Source organism: Cyprinodon tularosa, unplaced genomic scaffold, assembly GCF_016077235.1.
Source record: "Cyprinodon tularosa strain WSP-4 unplaced genomic scaffold, ASM1607723v1 ctg56, whole genome shotgun sequence".
Lineage (NCBI taxonomy): Eukaryota > Metazoa > Chordata > Actinopteri > Cyprinodontiformes > Cyprinodontidae > Cyprinodon > Cyprinodon tularosa.
Genome location: NW_024039296.1, coordinates 2,576,869 through 2,596,697, shown reverse-complemented (window position 1 = coordinate 2,596,697; position 19,829 = coordinate 2,576,869). Strand labels below are relative to the sequence as shown.

Sequence of the window (19,829 nt, the reverse complement as noted above, 5' to 3'; positions counted from 1 at the left end):
GTAATACCCTTAAAAACATTTTCTAACACTGAAATAGAGCAGCTGTTTGCACATTATTTCTAAAAAAAAAAAAAAAAAAACAAGCTTGTTCATTTGATGGTTTCTTTTTTTTATTTGTGTGGTAAAAACAACAGTGGATGTTTTGTGTCGTTAATTTAAAACGGCTTTCCCTTTGCACCAGTCGTGTGGAAAAACAAAATGTTTCCTGGGTCATAGGAATCTCTGTGTTTCCAGAGAAAGCACTGGGGGTAAGCTTGTCCAGTTTTCATTTGAAGATAATTTGTTGATTGTCTAACAGGAATGTTTTCCATTGGCCGTTGGGGCCATCAATCTTCAACAGCAGATTGGTCAACTGGTCAAATGCCAAAGTGCTCCTCTGGGATAAGAGACGAGTTTTCTCTCTCTTTTTTTTTTTTTTTTTTTTTGCATGAACAAAATAAGAACAAAGAGTAATTACAGAGTGAATTCAGCTTGACACCATGTTGTCCCTCCTTGTGCTGCTGGACAGTTTCTCAGCCTAAGTGTTATCAGAGATCAGAGGACTTATCATGATGGATCAGACTACATTTATCAGCAAAACACACAAGCAAAGACTCAGATGCGACCAAGTGGTCAGCCAAAACCTCATCGGAGTTGATGGTAAGGATAATGTACAAGTACTGCACTTTTTTACTAGTACTATTTGTGAATGACGACTGAAATACAGTTGTATCTTTAAAGCTTTAGAAAAAAACACCTAAAGGTATTACTTTGTGATATCTCATCATTCCATAAAGGCATTATTTTCTACATTCATGTTAACTTTAAACCTTCACATTGAGCCCCAAGTTACAAACCTCTTTATTTTTACTAATTATTGATAAAAGTGTCTTGAAAAATACTCTTTATTTTCCATCATCACCAACGTCTCGTTGTTTTGTATCCTCTTTTGTTTCAGTTACATGAAAACAATCTATGACTTGAGGAGATTTTTGCATATCCAGGAAAACCAAAGCACTATTTTGGACAACCTGAGCATCACAGCTCTCACACAATAATGTATGCTGCACAAGTTTACCACTGCAACAGATTTTGGAGCACCTGAGAATTTAATATTGTAGTAATGATCCAATAACTAAACTCACATGAAGCTATGATGTTCTTTTAAATTAGGATTTGCTCATGCATCTGTTGTGTCAGATGCATGGAAATAGAAGTGAAACTGCTTCACCTTGTAGATTGATTTGGTGAATAAGTGTCTGACCCCTTGCAGACTCTCAAAATCATGTGTTTTAAGATTTTTAATAAAATTTTCAATGCAATTCCATTTGTTTTTATAGTGCTGATTTACAACACATGTCATTTCAAGGCACTTTACAATTCAACCAGATCATACAGTTAAATTGATTTAAAGTTTTCATATCTAAGGAAAACCAGTTGATTGCATCGACTCATTGACTCAAAGGCAATCTTTTACACTAAGCATGCTTGTAGGGACAGTGAAGAGGAAAAGCTCCCTTTCAACAGAAAGAAACCTCCAGCAGAAATAGTCTCAGTGTGAGCGGCAAGGTTCAAGGAGACAGAAGCAGACATAGAAAAAGAAGCAGAGATACAAAAGGCAACTGTCAACCATCCCTACAGGCAGCCCCGTCCAGGAAACACACAGCAAAGCAGACGAGTCCCGAGCCAGCCCTCACATCAGAGGATGAAGAGACAATATCCCGCCAGTCACAGTCAAAGAAACAGGACTACACTGAAAAACAGGCAGAGGTTGAACATCTATAAACAAAGGTGTTGATGGCGGCAGCACAGCTGATAAAGCTGAGAGAGCATTGAACTAACAGATTATGCAGAGTGGGATAATAGAGATAGAATGAAGCAGAATGAGGGATAAATGGGTCTCTTTGTCCTCCAGTTGTCTAAGCCTATAGCAGCATAACTATAGAGATAGCAGATAGCATCCTTAAGATTAACATAGGGTCTGTTTGGAATAAACCAGACAGACTTTATGTCTTAATCATTTTCTGCTGAGCCCATTTTAATTTATGTTTTAGATGTTGTCAAAGTGTGGTGGAAAACTTGATGGCTTAAGGCCTATTAATGAATTCTACATTTAGATTGCATGTGGACCAACAGGAATGATCTAAAATCTGCAGAACAGGTGATCCTGAGGAACAAACCAGGGACGATATCATATGATCCTAACATCACCACTCTAACTAACTACCATATTCACAAAATCTGTGTCTCCTCTGTAATCTAAGGCAGTAGTAGTACTATTATTAAATTGTCCCAACAGTAACATTTAAATTTTAGGTTTCTCATGTTAGTTAAATTAATAGGGGATCAGTGCTGTTTTTTTCCTGTCATGAGCCTTGACAGACATTAAATGTTGTATTCATTTTATATTTAGTGTTTTTCTGCTGTTGGTTATAACCCTTGTTGGAGATTTATCATTAAATTATGTTTTGCCTCTGCAGACTTTAGTGTCTATTTGGTTTTGTAGTTTTTATGTAGTTCTTGTATATTCTATTTCTGCTTTTCTCTTTCTCCTTTAATACCTGGATTAATTCAATATGTTGGGTTTTGCTCTGTTTCTGGTTTGGACACAGTGCTAAGATAAAAATGGTCTTAACTCCAGTCCTTATAGCTACTGTCGGCCCAGTTTTTGATGCGTCCCTGCTCAATATAACTTAACAAAAATGCTGATTTACAGCACCTCCTCTGGGTGTCAATCAGTTGCACTAAGGCTTGTTAGGCATTTGAGACCCCTGTTAAGATTCTTGTGTTTATCATCGAGTTTTCTTTAGGGTACCAGTCCTCCTTCCTTCACAGCTGCCATATATTCCAATAATGAACTCATTTGTGAAATATTCCAGTAATAATTTTTGTCCACCTTTCTGTCACTCTTACTTTGGTTTGCTGCTGTTCTCGACTTTCTGACCCCTGTTGATCTTTTTTCTTTTTAATAATTTTAAGTTTTTTTGTCCTAGTTAATAACTTTTTGCCGTTAATTAAAATAGGCTTTTCATAATGAGAAGGTCTCTCTTCTGCTTTCTTTTGAACACTAAAAAGCTACAAAACTCATCCAGAGCAACAAAGTGAACTTGGCAAATTTTTGTAATGGCGGCTAAACATGATTATATGATCATGGGGAGACATGCAGTGTACCAGCGGAGATATGCATACATTGAGAGGTTTAGAAAATAAATATATAGAGAAAGAAATTACTCAATTGTAAAAGAAAAAGCTATAGGTGATGTAGGTATTGAGTAACTGATTACATAACCTGATTTGTTATTTGAAAAGTTATTTAATTAAACAAGCATAAAACTGCATAAATTCATATATTGTAAAGACCAAAATCTAAAATATACAAAACAACTCATGCATGCAGAAGAAACCCTTTTTTGAATTTTTGGGATAAAGTTTATTTTTAAAGCCTTTGATTTGATTATTATTTGTTAATTTCATAAATAATCTTATAAAGACTAATATAATAGATAATTAATGATAAATTAATGATCCCTCCTTTACAGCACCAGGCCAGCCCAAAATGGATCCACAGGAGATATGCCCTGTATGCACAATGGCCAGTCCAGCCCTATAGAGCAATGTAGTATACAAAATACATCAAGATCAAAACCAGAGCATTCAGTCAAGTGTATTCTGTTTTATTTAAAACTGATAATCATCAGCATCTTATTTTTTACAGAGTGAAAAGACTAACAGAGAGAAAAGCTTAAATTAGAACAGTTTTATTGACATGAATGAATCCAGATTCGCCTAGATGAGTAACCTAGGAAAAGGATTAAAGTAGTCTTCCCCCCAGTGCCTGGATACTGGTGGTAAAATGGGTAGTGGAGGGAGGCTAGGCCAGCTAAATGAAGGACAACTTCAAAAATGATTGGCCTTGGAGGAGGTACAGTCCCAACACTAAGTGGCTGAAGCTTGAGCGTGGGACATCTCAGGTGGTCCAGGTGAAGCTGATAAGAGTCTTCCAGAAGGAGTTTTCCCTTCAGCTTCATCAGTGTTGTGACCCAATGTTGGTTCATGTTGATGAAGAAGTTTGCTTTCAGAAATCTACATATTTAAAGGAAAATTGCAAGTTTTTTAGGATTTTTCCAACATTTACAGTTTGAATCAGAAGAAACTGTATTTAACTGTATTTTGCACCAGCTAATATAAATGATTATTTGTGCAGATTGGCAGAAAAACCGCAATGTCCGCCCGCTCCATTCTGAGTCAGTCTGCATGTCTTGAGTTCCCACTCGTACGGTCGTGTCCTCCTCACTTCCCCGATTCTTCTTGACGGCCTAACAAAGTGGTCTGACACAGTGCTCCTCCTCATGACAAGCACTTTTAACACCACACTCCTCCCGCCCGCCTCCTCCTCTCCTCCCGCTAACCTCCCTGTGCCTGTGCAGCTTGCAGAGTTGAAGAGTTGAATCGTGGGTCAGCTGCTCTCCTCGTAGAGATCCAGACTAGATTTCCAGATGGTGAAGTCACCATCTCTCTTAGCTCATTTTACGCCAGAAAAAGCCTGTTTTACACGCATGCAGAGAGCAGACGGAAATGTACAGTGATTTAACAGAAACAATTGTCTTCACATATTTCTATCATATTCTGAGTGTTGAACAAATTGAGATGCATCAGTGCCACAGTTGGTTACAAAGGAAGAACATGATGGGAAGCAAGGAGCTGAGTGGACACTTCCTTTAAGAGGGGAAAACCCTGCTTTGAACTTGATATTTTAAAGAGTTTGCATGTGCACTGTTTAGGCTGAGAAATGACTCTCAATCAAGATAAATTAGATTTCAACAACTTGTTTGACTAACAAGCTGTTTTAAAGATGCAGAGGATTAAAAGCATCCAGCTGTTTGCCACTGAAACATTTAACTAACGTAGTTTCAAGCATTTTCACCTTAAATATGTCAAAAATATTTAACTGAATTAACTTTTTAAAAAGTTAACGTAATGGCTCGTCTCTGTGTGTTTTTATTTGTTTGCTAAAATGATGACCAGAGGGCTGGCAGCACTGGAGGCATCAGATAACTTCAAACCTGCCTGCAGACTCAGATCAAAGGCAGGGCCTGGCTCAAGGACACAGCAACTGTATAACGGGAAGAGATGTGAAAGGGCCAGAATACAGAAAGTTACAACAGTACCAGCCTCCTGCTGAGCCGTAAACTAAAAACAGAAAATTACAAGCTGGTTTTAACATGTCAGCTTTAAGCCATCTGGTGTTCTGTTCTGCCAACAATTCATGCAAATCAAATTCAAAACCAGACCGCCTCTAAATGCTGCCATTATTTTCACAACCTCTGAAGCCGTTATTTAGTGTAAAATCACTGGGTGGAGGTCAGAGATCATCGTTATGTTCTGATAGAGCTGCAGTTTGTCCAGCCCGCCAAGGAAATCCTCCACAGGATTTTCATAAATTCCTCTTAAAAATGCAAATGCTTTTCACCATCTGTGCTGAACTTAAAAATATTATCTTAGCTGCAGTTTTTTAGGTGGCACCTGAGGGTTAAACCTTCAGACAAAATAAAAATTTTGTTGATTATTTTTGTTTTCTTTGTTTGTTTTGAGGAACATTTAAATCTGATGTTTTTGACTCGTTGGGGAAAAAAATCCCTCCAGTTTAGAAATACAATTTTTTGAATTCATGTCTGACAAATAATCTTAGGAAACAGTGACCCCACATGAAACAGTTACTCATTCACCCACACTGGTTGTGAGAAGCTAAAGTGTAGCCACTGCTGACCTGGGGCACACATAGAAGTGAGGCTGCCGTAGAGGAGCCACCATCAGCCGATGCCGGTGTCATAACCAAGGACACAACTATTGAATCAGTTAGAGCTGGCGTTTCCTTTCAGTTGCAGGATAAACCCCTGCATCCTACTCCACTGTTGTCACTATAAAGTTGAGTTTGTTACGTTTAATCATAATTTTTTACTTAATGCTTCTAAAGCTAAGATCTGCTTAATAGTTTTAGATATGGCGGTGCAAATGATGCATACGGTCTGTCAGAAATGCAATGCAATGTCAAATCGATCCAGAAATTTCAAAATGACACTTTCTGAAATGAAACTTTCTTTTAGATCCGTTCTAAATGTTGTCTTTATGATTATAAGCATGTGTTACAGAGCATGACTGCTGGAGATAAAAATTAAAATTTGTTTTTTTTTTTATGTGGAGTGACGGATCTGCAGAGATAAATCAGGTTTGTGTCACAGAAACCATTGCAAAAGCTTCTGTACCCCTTCTACACTTTTTGGTCATGTAACGACTCCAAACATTCATGTATTTTCATGGGATTCTTTTTCCTATACCAACGCAAAATAGTGTATGATTGTGAAAGTGTTTAGTTGTTGAAAAAATGTCAACAAAAAAACTGGGGTATACTTAATACCTCATATTCTGATACTCCTAGAGTTCAGTAAGAGTGGGGTGTGTGATTTAATGTAAGCTGTTCTTTATAGGGCCTCATTGAGAAGTTAAGTGAACAATTTGCATCACAAAGACCAAGAAACACAGCAGAAGGGTCAGGGAGAAAGTTGTAGAGAAGTTTAAATCAGGGTTAGGTTATAAAAACATCATCCCAAACTTTGGGCACCTCACAAAGCTCCTTTCAATCAATCACCTGGAAATGGAAAGAGGATGGCTGAAATGGAAACATACCAAGACATGAAAAGCCTACTGATGAGCCGAAGAGCGTTATTTAGAGCAGAACTTCATGTTAACTCTGTTAACTCATGTTAACTTTGAGGACCCTGCATAGCTCTGATAGAAGAATAGTGGAGCATGCCACATATTTGACCTTTATGGAAGAAAACCTCATCATAAAGAAAAAAAAGCTGCCCTGTTTAAAGTTTGCCATAAAACCAAATATTTGACAAACCGTTTATAAAAGCACTATAATCCTGGAGGAAAAACTATTAGACAGCACAGATATTTCAATATAATCACATGATCACGATATGATCATGTGTTAGAAATGCTCAGTGAATGAAATCTCTGGTAAGACATAAACAATGATGGTCTTCTCCAGTGGCGGTTCTAGACCAAATGTACCAGGGGGCCAGGAGGGGGCCTTCGTGTTTTCATGGGGGCACAGAAATATATGTAATAAAAAAACAGGGCAAGGGATTCAAATATATTAGTAACTGTATGAAGTGAAAATTCTATTTAGTTAGGTTTAATTAAAATTCTATTTCTTATTAGGTCAATATACATTCATAATTTAGGAATTTTACATATTTTGACATAATTTAAGTTAAAAATACCGTTTTCTATAAAATCTGAATTAGAACTCAAGAAAAACGGATAAATTCAGCTGAGTATTTTTTTTTTTTGCACTGAAAAATAACTTTAGCAGATTAAAACTGGGATCCTATCTCAATACCACTGAAGCTATCCCCTTATTGTTTTTAAATAATTAGTAAAACAGAATTTGTAAAGAAAAAAACTGAAATGGATCCAAAGGACCTATCAGTAACCATGTCTGTTCCAGTGCAGATCATCATTAGAATTTCTTTGAGTATTATGTCTTCAGTACAGGGGCCAGGTCATGATCTACAGGGGCACTGGCCCCTGTTGGCCCCTGTCTAGAACCGCCTTTGGTCTTCTCAGAACCTCTCTGGTTCTTCAGGGACAAATGTTTTAACCTCTATTTGCGAAAAGCTGGTGGAGACACTACAGCAGGTGCAGAGAAAGGTGGTTCTTACTCAACACTGAAAAAAAATAATGTGACCGTTTTTGGCATTTACTTCATCATATTTAGTTACTTTAACACAATTCTCTCATGTTAGCAGGGTAGGACATAAAACAATTGTGATAAACTAAATAAATATGATTAAGCAAATGCCAAAAGCGGTTGCATAATCTTTTTTGAGTGAAGAAAGCTGAACGCAAAACCAAAGCACTCAGATTTTGATTTTCAGCAAACCTTCTTTTATGTGCAGCTTTGTGTTGGGCTGTCACAAACATGAAAAAAAAATAGAATAATAAATAAAAGCATTGAGAATTTGAAAATTCAACGGGTAGATATACAGGCCAAAAGTAATAGGTGTGAGTACACACCAAAAAAAATATAGGTCTGATGGATTTCATTTAGGCTAACTTGATTCTGCAGAAATTCACCCAGTAATAAAATCTGGGGCATAACCCAGCGACTAAGGCGTTTAAATAAAAATATAAAAAAAACAGTCCTCTTTGAAAAGATGTAAAAATAGAGAGTTCACAGGCGATGTTTCCTTTGCAGAGTGAGGACGCTGCTTCTCTTCATCATATTTTCCTCCTCCTCCTCCCTCAGGTCATCCTAAATTATCCTGCAGGTCACAAAACGTTGCGCTGCAGCAAAAGCTGCATCTCCATACTGTTTATGTGAAGAAGATTCAAAGGGGGAGAAAAACGGATTTTTTTTTTTTTTACTTGGTCTGTTTGGCGAGTTTTTCTCGTTAAAGGGTCCGTTATAATTTTATCGCGACACGTGGTTCGTGTTTTTAGATAAAACTAATAAAGAAAGAGTAGATTTAGCGGCCGGCTGTTTCTTCTGCGCGCTGCAGGCGGAGAAAACTTGTGAATATTTGCATGAAGCGGACCGTTATCCTCCCTCACAGCCACAAGCATCAGTCTCACTGTTTAACGGCCCCTTTCTGCGTCTGCCGCCACACAAATATCAACGCTGGAAAAACTATCTAGAAATAAGTACAAATCGCTTTAATTAAGTGTATTTACCCTTATTTCGAGCAGGTAAATGAGATAGTTGTCAGTGGAATAAGTATTATTTTTTTTTCTTAAAATAAGATATTTAGATGAAATGCACTTGAAATAAGGTGATGTAATTGTGTTTTTTTATTTTAAATGTAAATTGTCTTTTTTTCTTCATTGGTAAGGTGTCTATTTTATCTCCTCAATCCGAGGACAAATGCATTTATTTTAAGAAAAAAAAAAAGATTTATTTAGATTTTTTTTTTTCCAGTGAACTAAAAAAAAAAGTATAAATTATCTACAGGAAGATATTTTCGTGATCATGAGCAGGGGCGTTGCTAGGCACAAAGCTTTACTGGGGCACCGGCCCCCTAGTGCATACGCCCCTCCTTCTATACATAAATACAGACAAGCACACTGCCCAACCCTGATACATTCCTACCAAAATTACCAGTTGAGATAATAATGAGTATAAGAGCATATTTGTTTTAACAAACATGAACATTTTCAACATTGCAGCTATAAAAAATAAGACATCAACAACTTTGACATATAAAAAGTTTCCTTATACACATTCTGAAGTAATCATTAATTCCTAGGTTACAGAGTTTTAGTTCGGGGGACATTTTAACTCATCCTGAGCTAAGTTTTCCTTTTATTTTTTGAGCATTAAAGTGTACCTCCTATTTATCATTTTTGCAAAGTGGTCAATCACTTGTGACTCAGCTTAGAAAGTTCTTCCTTTTCAACTGATAAAATAGCAAGATGATGGAGCCTGTCTTGTCCCATTGAGCACCTCGGCCAAGTGTGAATCCTTCTCAACACACTGAATGACCTTTCACAACTCCAGCTGTAGACTGGGATTGTGAGGGAGATCTGGATGACCTGCGTTAGTGTGGGGAACATGATGTTATCAAGCAAGTTGAAAACACACTGCATATCCTTGATGACAAGGCTTTCTTTTTTAACCAGGAAAAGCTCAAACCATTTTGAATTAAATTAACGTTTTTTTTACTCCAAATTTGTGCTGGGGATTGTGGGACAACTTCACTTGTTTAGGACCATCATGCTTTCCCCCTAAGTCACTAATGTCCCCTTCTTGTTTGTGGAAGCTGGTTGTTGCATCCTCATCACCTTCATGGTCCTGTCTCTCCTGTCTTTCACCTGTCTCTTGCCTGTCAGTCTCGCCTCCTCCTCCCTTTCCTACTCCAGCACCTGCATTCTCATTCTCTACAGCAAACATAAAAAAAACGCAAATTTATAATTATGTAAATATCTATCATATTACTTATAACGTTCCTAATGTAACTGGTTACATTAAATCACTAATTCATTACGGGACCTTACCTCTCTCTCTCTCATCTTGTTTTACTGCTTCCCTGTCTCTGCTTCGTGTGAGGAATTTCCTGATATCCATCTACAAACCAATGCAGTAATTTTCAGTTAGTAGCCTATAAATCATGTGGTTTCACTGGGAAAATAATAAAATTGACAGGTAAGAAACTAAACTAAAAAATGCGTCGTGGCCGCACAGTGTCCCATCCAACTCAGTTGAGAGCAGCGTGTTAATTTACCTGCAGTTCATGCAGTGACATGCGCTGACGTCGGGGCGCTAATACATCCTCAATTTGGAGTTACCAACACACTTGCTGCGCATTTGAGTAGAAATATACGTCTCCTTCCGTTGGAAATATCTAAATTGATGCATTAAAAAAATGTAATACTGTTGCAAATATTCATGAGATTTATACTGGGGCACAGCTCATTTATACTGGGGCACGTGCCCCAGTAAATGGGGTCTGGCGACGCCGATGATCATGAGGTTAAACGCTTTGAAATGCGATTAAGTAATTTTCTCCACCTTTAAGCTGAAAGAAATTTTAAACAGATTGTTGAAATGTTATAATATTTCGATCATTCTTTATTTTGTTATTATTACTAATTTAAGTATGTTCACTGCCTGTATTTTAACCTTTCTATCTGCTTTTAATAATCTAATTTCATTCAGTTAAGCATTTTATAACAGGGTTCTTAAAAGATATAGCCTATTAACTCAGATTTTTATCTATTATAGATAAATTAAAATAAGAGTCCAGAAAAGGTAATAATCTAGAGGCCTGAAGGTAAAAGCGGGATATTTATTATGATGCGGGGCCCCTCATGCGGAACCCAAAGATTCATCTCCCAGCGGGTTCATTAAACCGTTACACCCTTCTTTTATTACCGTGAAATTTTTGAATACTAATTTAAAATTTCAATTCTATGTTTCAGCATTCGTTTTAATTGTGAATTTTATTTGTTGATTTATTAGGGGCGGTTTGGGGCCTCAGTGTCTCTGCAGATGGTATCCACCTGGATATGTTTCAAACACTGATATTTTTTAGGAATCATTTATTGCAACATCTTTATGAGTTTTATTTTTTATTAATAGTATGATTATTAACAGTATTCATGTCCAAGGAAATGTACAGGGAAATATGTAGTTTTGATGACTTGATCAAGACCCACAGCTTTTAGTAATAATAAGATTCAAATTTGAAATTGGTTGAAATATCTGTTTTTATAAATGCATTTGTTCGCCTCTGTGTGTTTGAAGGTGTGAGTGGAGAGTAGATGAATGAAGTCAGAGGTTTCTGTCCCACATCACCTCCTGACTCCACCTCCTCCACCCTCCTCACACACAAATCCTCAGGCGAACAGTGGAGGAAAAAGAGGTCTACTCCTCCTCACTCCTCCACTCTTCTTTCTTCATTCATAGGGAAGCCTGTGAGCCGAGACCCCTCTCCTCCTTGGATGGACCCTCAGAGTCGTGAAACTCTGTTTTTGCTCATAGATCTGGATGGAAACTGAAAGTCTGACCTGATTGCTGTATCTCCTAATTGGGGAAGCTGAACCGCAGTGAGTTTGACATGAACTTTAGTTGGACTTGAGGAGCTTCCAGAGTCGCTGTCTGGAGGACTCAGAGCTTAGAAAGAGCGTTTTTAGTCTCTGGGGGATTCGAAAGGTGCCTTGTGAAAGGAGACAGGACTGACTTAAAAATTGCCTCCAGTTTTCCAAGCTTTCGTCCCTGGACCACCATGGGTTCCGAGGTTCGTGACCTGAACTCCCTCCTGCCCTCGGTCCCTCCAGGCCCCAGCCCCAGCTGCACAGCGCTGCCCGTCAGCACGGCCCCTCAGTGGGCTCCTGTCCTGGACTTCCACACCGCTGCCTCCCCTTACCCCTCACTGGCTGCTCCCCATTCCTCTCTGGGGCCCCACTCCTTCATCAAACAGGAGCCCAGCTGGGGAGCCACAGGGGACCCACACCACCACGACACAGACCCCCATTGCGGCCTCAGCGCTTTCACAGTGCATTTCTCGGGTCAGTTCACGGGCACGGGGGCCTGCAGGTACGGGGCAGCGTTCGGGGCCCCCCCTCCTCCTGCTCCAACGGCACCCAACCAGCCTGCGCCTGTGGCAGCGCCTCACCACCACCAGCCCCCCAGCAGGATGTTCAGCAACCCATCGTACCTGAGTAGCTGTATGGACACCCAGCCGGCAGCCCGAAACCAGACAGGTACAGTAGGGCTGCAGTTCAAACATCTGCCCCATTTTAGATTCACTTTTTATTTCATATACAGTATCATCTGATGAAGTTTCAGTATTTACAAGTGGGACTTTACTCTGATGTATTTACATAAACGTTAAAAAAGCTCTAATGAATCATGTAGATTTGTTTTTCCTTATTAAAGATGCCTCCTACATGATATAAAGTTATTTTGATTGGCTAATGGTGGATGTTGCCTTTAGATCCTGGATGTCGAAGTTCACTACTTCCTAATACATAATAATTATCTAGAAATCCAGTCCGAAAGAAAAAAAATCAGTTAATTATGGAGAAAATCAGTGAAAATGTTTCATTTCCAGGGAAGCACGGTTGATCAAAGCATGATTAACTGAGGAACCACTTGGTGTTAATGTTTGACCCTAAAGAGTCTGTTTGCAGATTGCAGAAAGCTTTTTCCCTGTGAGTTTTTAGCCACAAGTGAACATTTTACATGAATGTAGTTACAGTATGTTGTGTTGCATCTGCTTGTAGACACAAAAAATGAATTATTTAGAGACGGTATGTTAGGTCCTCTTAGCTCTGCTTACAAAGTTTTAAGGCAAGAGTGAGTAGCATTTGTTTTAAAAACTTGAATCAGCATTTTTATCCCCACACCACAAAGGATTTTCCTTATTTAAAAAAAATTATCTGGGTTTTAAATTTTATTTTTACCAGAGGAAACTATATTAAGGATCATGTAACAAATGTTATGGGGTTAATGGTTCCTTAAATTTCCCACTATTATTAATTTTTGGTTTATAATTTGATTAAATCACATTTGAGAAGTCGTGAGTAATATCCTTCTAAATTTGGGGTGGGGATTTTTTTTCTCCTTTATGGATGGCTTTTTATTTAAAAAAAATTAAACACTCATACTCCATCCCCCAGACGCATGATTTCTCATTTTAATATTATAACCTTAAACTTTTAGAATAGAACTGAAGATTTATTTTCATTTATTTATTCGTGTATTTTTCACATATTGGTTGATCATATTATTTTGATGGGAGTGAGATACATTAAAATAAAGAAAAGGATATTAGTGACAATATATAGAGATATACAGTATCCTGCCGCTTGTGTTTTATTTTGAAATATTGAAGCGTAAATCTTTGCACATTAAAAAAAGTTTATGTAAAAAGCAATGGTACATCACGTAGGCTTGATGGCGTGTGGTAGAGCCAACCTGTTGTTAGCTGTTAAATATGTACTTTAATTTATCTTGTGCCGAAGATAGTTTGACTTTTGGTCAATAAAAGCTGAAATTGATTTATATCAGTATTTCTGTTTGTCTTCGTAATTGAAAAGAAGAAATAAAGCAGGGGGAAAAAATTATGAATAATAAGTTGGCCATACTGCTCTTGCCTCTTCTTGACTTATGCATACATGGAAAATGTTAAACGACTCAAGGCGTTAACAACATTTCTGTACCCAAATTACAAATCTAAAATCAAAGAATGGATTTTCAAATGAAGAGTTTTTTAATTTAAAAAAAAGCCAGGATTAATTTCTCTTATTTTTCAGACTCCTTTGTGCGCTAATGATCTGCTGAAGGATTCCTAATTTATCATTTCCATTATTAGAGACTGGCATTTCTCACAAATTACACTTTATCCATATGTGTCTCCAACAGCAAGCAGTACCACAAAAAAGGCACAAAATTTAGGAAAAATATCTGTTTTAAGGATTTTATAAAATCTGATTCTTCTAGATAGATGGCACACATATTCAGTTAGTTATAGATCAACCCTGCCTTCAGTTTTAATAAAAACATTTAGATCTCAAACATTTGAAGAGACTTTCTCTTAATGCATCCAGAAACGTATTTCTCCAGCTGTTCTAAGCTGCTCGATAATTAATCTATTAGTGATAGTCGTCAAATTAATTAGTAATAACATGCTTTCGAGCAGATAATTCAGGAATAACATTATTATCAAAGAGCCGGGCCGACCCCCTAACCTGTTTTATCTGCACCCTGCTGTGGCTGGTTGAGCGCATGCAAACAAACCAACCAACAGCAGGACCCGGGTCACACAGCGGAGCTCATATCATTGAGAGGTCACATCGGGAATCCTTCACATTCACATGTACTTCCCAAATGTAAATGTTCTATAAAAAAGTTTCTTTGGGGCAGAAATTTGGTACATATGCACAGAAGAAATGCATATTAAACATAAAACTGTCTCTATCTGCAGTAAAGAGAGAAAAGTGACGACAAAAGCTGCACAAAAGGTTTGAAATCTTAATTTAAGGCCTATTATCCTACTGGGGCATTCCACCGGGGTTTTCCAGTCTTTAGGTTTTCCAGTTGAATACAAACTGAACTCATAGCTTCTCACCTCAGTGCTGCACTTCAAGGAGGCAACAAAAAGTATCATACTACATGCGCAGACAGATGATACACACAGACAGAAAAGTCAGGGGTGAGTGGATGATAAATGGAAGCGTTTAATGAGGATTCTTCCTTTTCTTGCTGCGCTCACCCACTGACTCAGAGAGTGAAAGTCGGTGAAAGTGCTGCATTTTTAATTAATGAAGCATGGGAGAGATAGTGTGTTTGTATCTGTGTGTCGGTGCACAGGAGTGATTTATGGCAGCTGGTGGTGCCCTTTAGGGGTCAGCTAGAGTCATGAGTCAGAGGCTGGTCCAGGGTGTCAAGCGTGGATCTTCTTAATGCCAGGAACCATATTATGTAGGTGCATTTAACTGTTTACTTTTATTTTAGGTAAAACTCAACTTTATAAATGCACAAAGATGCATAGAAGCTAAACACATTATAATTAAATAATTTAAAGTGAGAAAAGTTGCAGACTTCTTGCAGAAATTGGGTGACTTGGCAAACTTAAAGGCATAAAAATGCATCAAATGATGTCAATAAATAAATTTTCACATGTAAAACTCTGTAGGCTCACAAATATGCTCAAGTCCAAAAACACCGTCATTTTGTTGAGCTTTTCCACTGGTTACAGTATTTAGAAAATGGTGTGCTGATGTGTGTGCTCTCTGCCTTTTCTCTGCTGTAGGTTACAGCACGGTGGCGTTCGATGGAGCCGGTAATTACGGGCACACTCCTACGCACCACAGCTCGCAGTTCTCCGGCCACTCCTTCAAGCACGAAGACGCTCTAACCCAGCCGAACACAATGGGTACGTGCATGTCTGAGTACTTCAGGGTTACACTGTTTCAGTCTGTGGAAAACACCAAGGCCTTCCTCTGCAGTTAGATTTTCCTCTCATTTAATCTCTCGGAAACAAACCAGAAAACATCCAGGGGTGGAAATAGAATTGTTTGGATTTATTTTGCTTTTATTTTAGGCTTTTAGGAAAAATTTAAATCTTTCAAACACATCAGTATATAAAATTCAGTCATCTAGTCACATGAAAAAGTTTAAAGCAATACAATAATTACCCTTTGAGCTGACAATTAAAGCAGTAGAAATCTTACCATGAAACTTTACAGTTTGTTTAAATTGCGTCTTATATTGCATATTTTAGGAAATTAAATATTTTATAATTTAACATATTTATAGTACACAAAAAAGTTATTCTTTTACAATAGATCACACCACAATAACTTATTAAATATTTATGAACATTAAAAGAATCGCCAAATATTAATTTATTTTTAATATTATTCCACCACTGTAGATACGTTTTTAATGAAAAAAAAATAAATTGTGGTATGAAGAAAATTATTTTTTCATATGCAGACTTTACTCATTAGCACAATACAGGTTTATATTTAACAGCTTTAACTGCATTTTGCTTTTTTCCCCACTCATCACAATGCGAATAGTGACCCACGACAATTAAAACATGATATTAATCTTTTTTATGTAAAAAAAAAAAAAGCTATTATAAAATTAACATCTAATTTAGATTGAATTGTTTTTTTGTGAATTACATTTTGATTGCAGATTAGAAACTTTATTTCCTGTAGTTAAAGCCAATTTTGCTGTGAATGTACAATATTATCATAAATAAATACAGATCTAAATATGAAGCTTGACTCAGAGTTGACATCAATTTTATCCTGTTTATCAAGAGAACAAAGCTTTAAAGCTTGTTTTAATAAGATCCAAATTTTATTTGTGTACTTTGAGCCCCAGTGTGAGAGCAGGACCCTGTATTTGGTAGCCCCTCGGCCCTCGCCAGGGGAGTGTCTTGTCCCTTTTTCTGACGTCTCTGCTGTGACCTTGCCTGTCGGAGGTATAAATCAGCCATATCCTGACTCACAAACTCCCTTGTCTCCTTCTCTCATCTCTTCTTTTATCCACCCACAATTTGTATAGACCCCGGCCTATGCATGTTGTTAGTAAACATTTAAATGTGAGTTTCTGGCGGAGTTGTAGCTATAATTATTGCAAATTCAATCCTTTTATTTATATTTAACAGGAAACAAGGCTATTAAGAATTAAGAAAAGCTTTGAAGTTTTCACTATATTGCTTCAGAAAAAGCGACCAGAAAGATCTTTTTCCTGAAGCCACTGTTTGTCTATTTTTCAAAAACTCTAATCAACACTTTCAAAAAGGAAAAAATGAATATCTGTAGAACCATCTTGGCTACATCCTTTTTTAGGGGTTTTGTTTTGTTTTTTCAGATTTAATTTGATCTCAAAGTATTTTCTTTTTTAAAAAAAAAAAGGAAAAAAAAGAAAGAAAAATGCACAACCTGATAAAAAAAGTAAAATGAAAACAAACATCTGTGAGAAAATCATGACCTGTTTAAAAGATAAAGAAATTTTCTTAATGAATAACATCTGAGCTCTTATTTATTTTAACCTTGGTTTACCTTATATTTATATTTTTTACTCTAGTAGTAGCGCCTCTACCAAAATGTTATGAAAGAGGCACTTTTTTGTGCTTTTTAAGAATAGAATGAAAAGTTTGTGAATCTCAACTTAAATCATCATCTCTTAGAGTAGAAGATCAACATTATGTTTTAATCATGTTATATGAAGCTACAGATGGTAAAATAAGAGCCTATTTTCAATTAAAATAACTTAAATGGCTTTTAAGGGCTGATTCAGAAGGTAGCACTAAATTCTAACTATACTCTCATTTGCCACTAACAATGAAAAGCTGTAGTCTATTTTATTCATTCTATTTCTTTTTAGGTTTGATAAGAACAATTTGCTATTTTTTATCTCGATATTTGTAAATAAGTTCTTGTGAACAAGCAGGGTAATTACAGTAGTAGCACCAATTTCCGTGAAAAGAGGTATTTTCTTTTAAGCCCTCTGGGTAACTGCAGGCAAAAAACTGTAAAACTGGATTTTAGACAGCCCTTATATCTCTGAAATCATTTTATATGAGTCAGTGGGACCAAACCTGACACCTGTAATGAAAATTGAACTAACGGTTATTGAAAGACAAGCCGTATTGGAAGTTTTAAAACTAGGATTTTGGTTACTTGCGACAGTTTCTGAGACCTATGAAGGAAACTACTGTAGGTTATCTTTGGGCTTCAAATAAAATATTTATCTTTTATTAAAGCTACAGTGTGTAATAATTACAGGGATATACAGTCAGAAATGTAATATATTATACATAACTATGTTATTTATCATCATCTACGAGCTCAGCCTCTTAACCTTAATATTTGCGTTGCCTTAGAATTCGTTATTTATAATTACATAGGAGCGGGTCTCGCAGCCATGGAGGCAGACATCTTTGCGCTACGGCAGCGCAGAGCCAACAAGCTAGCGATTGCGAGATCGCCAAAACGTAACAACGATGTAGAAAAAATAACGGGTATATTTATTATCTTAAGTCTACATGAAATCTATACCCTACACAGACTAATGAAACACTATCTGTAAAATTATCTATGTAAACAAACCTCATCACTTGAGAAGGTAGGTGATGCGGACGTGGTGGAAGACATTTTGTCCCGTAACGCTCGCCGTACTGTTGGGGGGGAGAAGCGGTGGGGGGGGGGGAGATGTTCATGTTGCTGCGGTCTGCAGTCTGGACGTTAGAGGTCGCTGAAAATTACACACTGTAGCTTTAAACTTCAGCAAAACAAACTTAAAGATCAAATCATGCCATATTTAGTTATTATTTATAGAGCAATCAGCTCCTGAAAGATCAATAAAACAGTGTGATTTTTTATTTGGGTTCACAGCTTTTATCCACCCTCCATTTTTAACACAAGACAATAAAAATTCATATTTGAGGTTTTAGATTTGGCATAGTGGTAGCATTTATTATTACTCTGCAATAGAAAAAAACTATTCAGGTCTTCACATTATTGTGTTCTTAATAATGTTTCTTTATTATTTAAAACTTCTAAATCATTAATTCTGCTCTCAGGATTAACCGTGACAAAGTTTTCAAAAGATTTGTTCAAATCTGCATCAGAACACCTTTGCGTACATGCTAACTTGCTAGCCACTTACAGCAAGTTTATTGTTAGATGAATATTACAGAATGTTACAGAATATTCAGTCCCAATTTTTCACTGTAATGTGACTTAGCAAGTTCAACATTTCTAACTTAAATCAGAATTTCCCAAGCCATACTTTTAAGCTGGAGGGGATAAGATGGGTGGAGCAGAAGCTTAAGTAGGGTAGAGAGAGGCATCACTTGTCACACATCTTGTTTCGGTCTACAGGCAGTGCTCAACTAGCCTGACGTAGTCCGACTCAATTCTAGTCAGAATATGAGTCTGATACTGCTCCATAGAGCTGTGATTATGGGGCGTGTTTTGAACGAACCAGGAAAAAAATGCTTCTGTACTCAATTGGATAGACCTACAACCAATAAGAGCAACGGAGTGCGTGACGTATCTTAAGCCAGGCATAGTTGTTGTCCACAAAAATCAAAGCGTACAGTTTCACGCCTAGAATAAGAAGGTGAGCCTTGATCGCGTTTCTCTGTTCCTCTTTTAAAATTAATTTGCTGTCGATATCTTCTAGAACAGACCTAATAGCAGAATCTACTCACCCAAACTCTCCAGCGGCAGCCATTGTTGTTGTCACCCAAGCGCGCTTTGGTCACGTGGTTGATAACGTTACTCTTGATCATCTGTCCATCATCGTATAAAGCCCGCCCTGACAATTTGATTGGATCGCCTGACAGTGGGCTTTAATACTCGCGCTACTATGGAGCAGAGCCAGACCGAACTTCCCCGACCTCAAACCTTGTGGACGGGACTAAGTTCGGACTGGCACCCAGGCTAGTGCTCAACAGCCTACCTGATGGAAAATGTTGGTTTATTGCTTCTGTTATGGCGAGAACCTTTAGGACTTTGGCTTTTAAGTAACCAAATTACAAATTCTTTTTTATTCCACTTTATATGAAAGTAGTGATGAGTTGGAAACATAATGAATAAACTACAAATTTTAAACTTTTTACTCAGAATTCTACTTTTTATTTAGAGCTTATTGCAGCGGAAAAAAGGTTGACATATTTAGGCTGGACCAGAGAATCCAGCAATTCATCCTCATTTGTCTTCTTCATTTTTTTTATTTTCAGAAACAGTAAAAGTCTGAGAATCAAACCACCAACAGCAAATGCAAAGCTCTCTAACAAGTTAGTTTAACTTAG

General features: G+C 37.3%; 1 protein-coding gene across 4 annotated transcripts in view; it reads left to right on the top strand.

Annotated features, from left to right (window-relative positions):
* Positions 1 to 11,388: 11,388 nt before the first annotated feature.
* Positions 11,389 to 19,829, top strand: part of wt1a (WT1 transcription factor a) — a 31,171-nt gene continuing 22,730 nt past the window's right edge. For 2 of the 4 annotated variants that reach the window (XM_038305596.1, XM_038305593.1), the window contains exons 1-2: positions 11,390 to 12,249; positions 15,303 to 15,425. In XM_038305596.1, the coding sequence (XP_038161524.1) occupies positions 11,772 to 12,249; positions 15,303 to 15,425 (601 nt within the window). In that variant the 5' untranslated portion in view covers positions 11,390 to 11,771. Of the gene's footprint in view, positions 12,250 to 15,302; positions 15,426 to 19,829 lie in introns of all 4 variants that reach the window. The other 2 variants (XM_038305594.1, XM_038305595.1) reach the window with 2 other exon arrangements.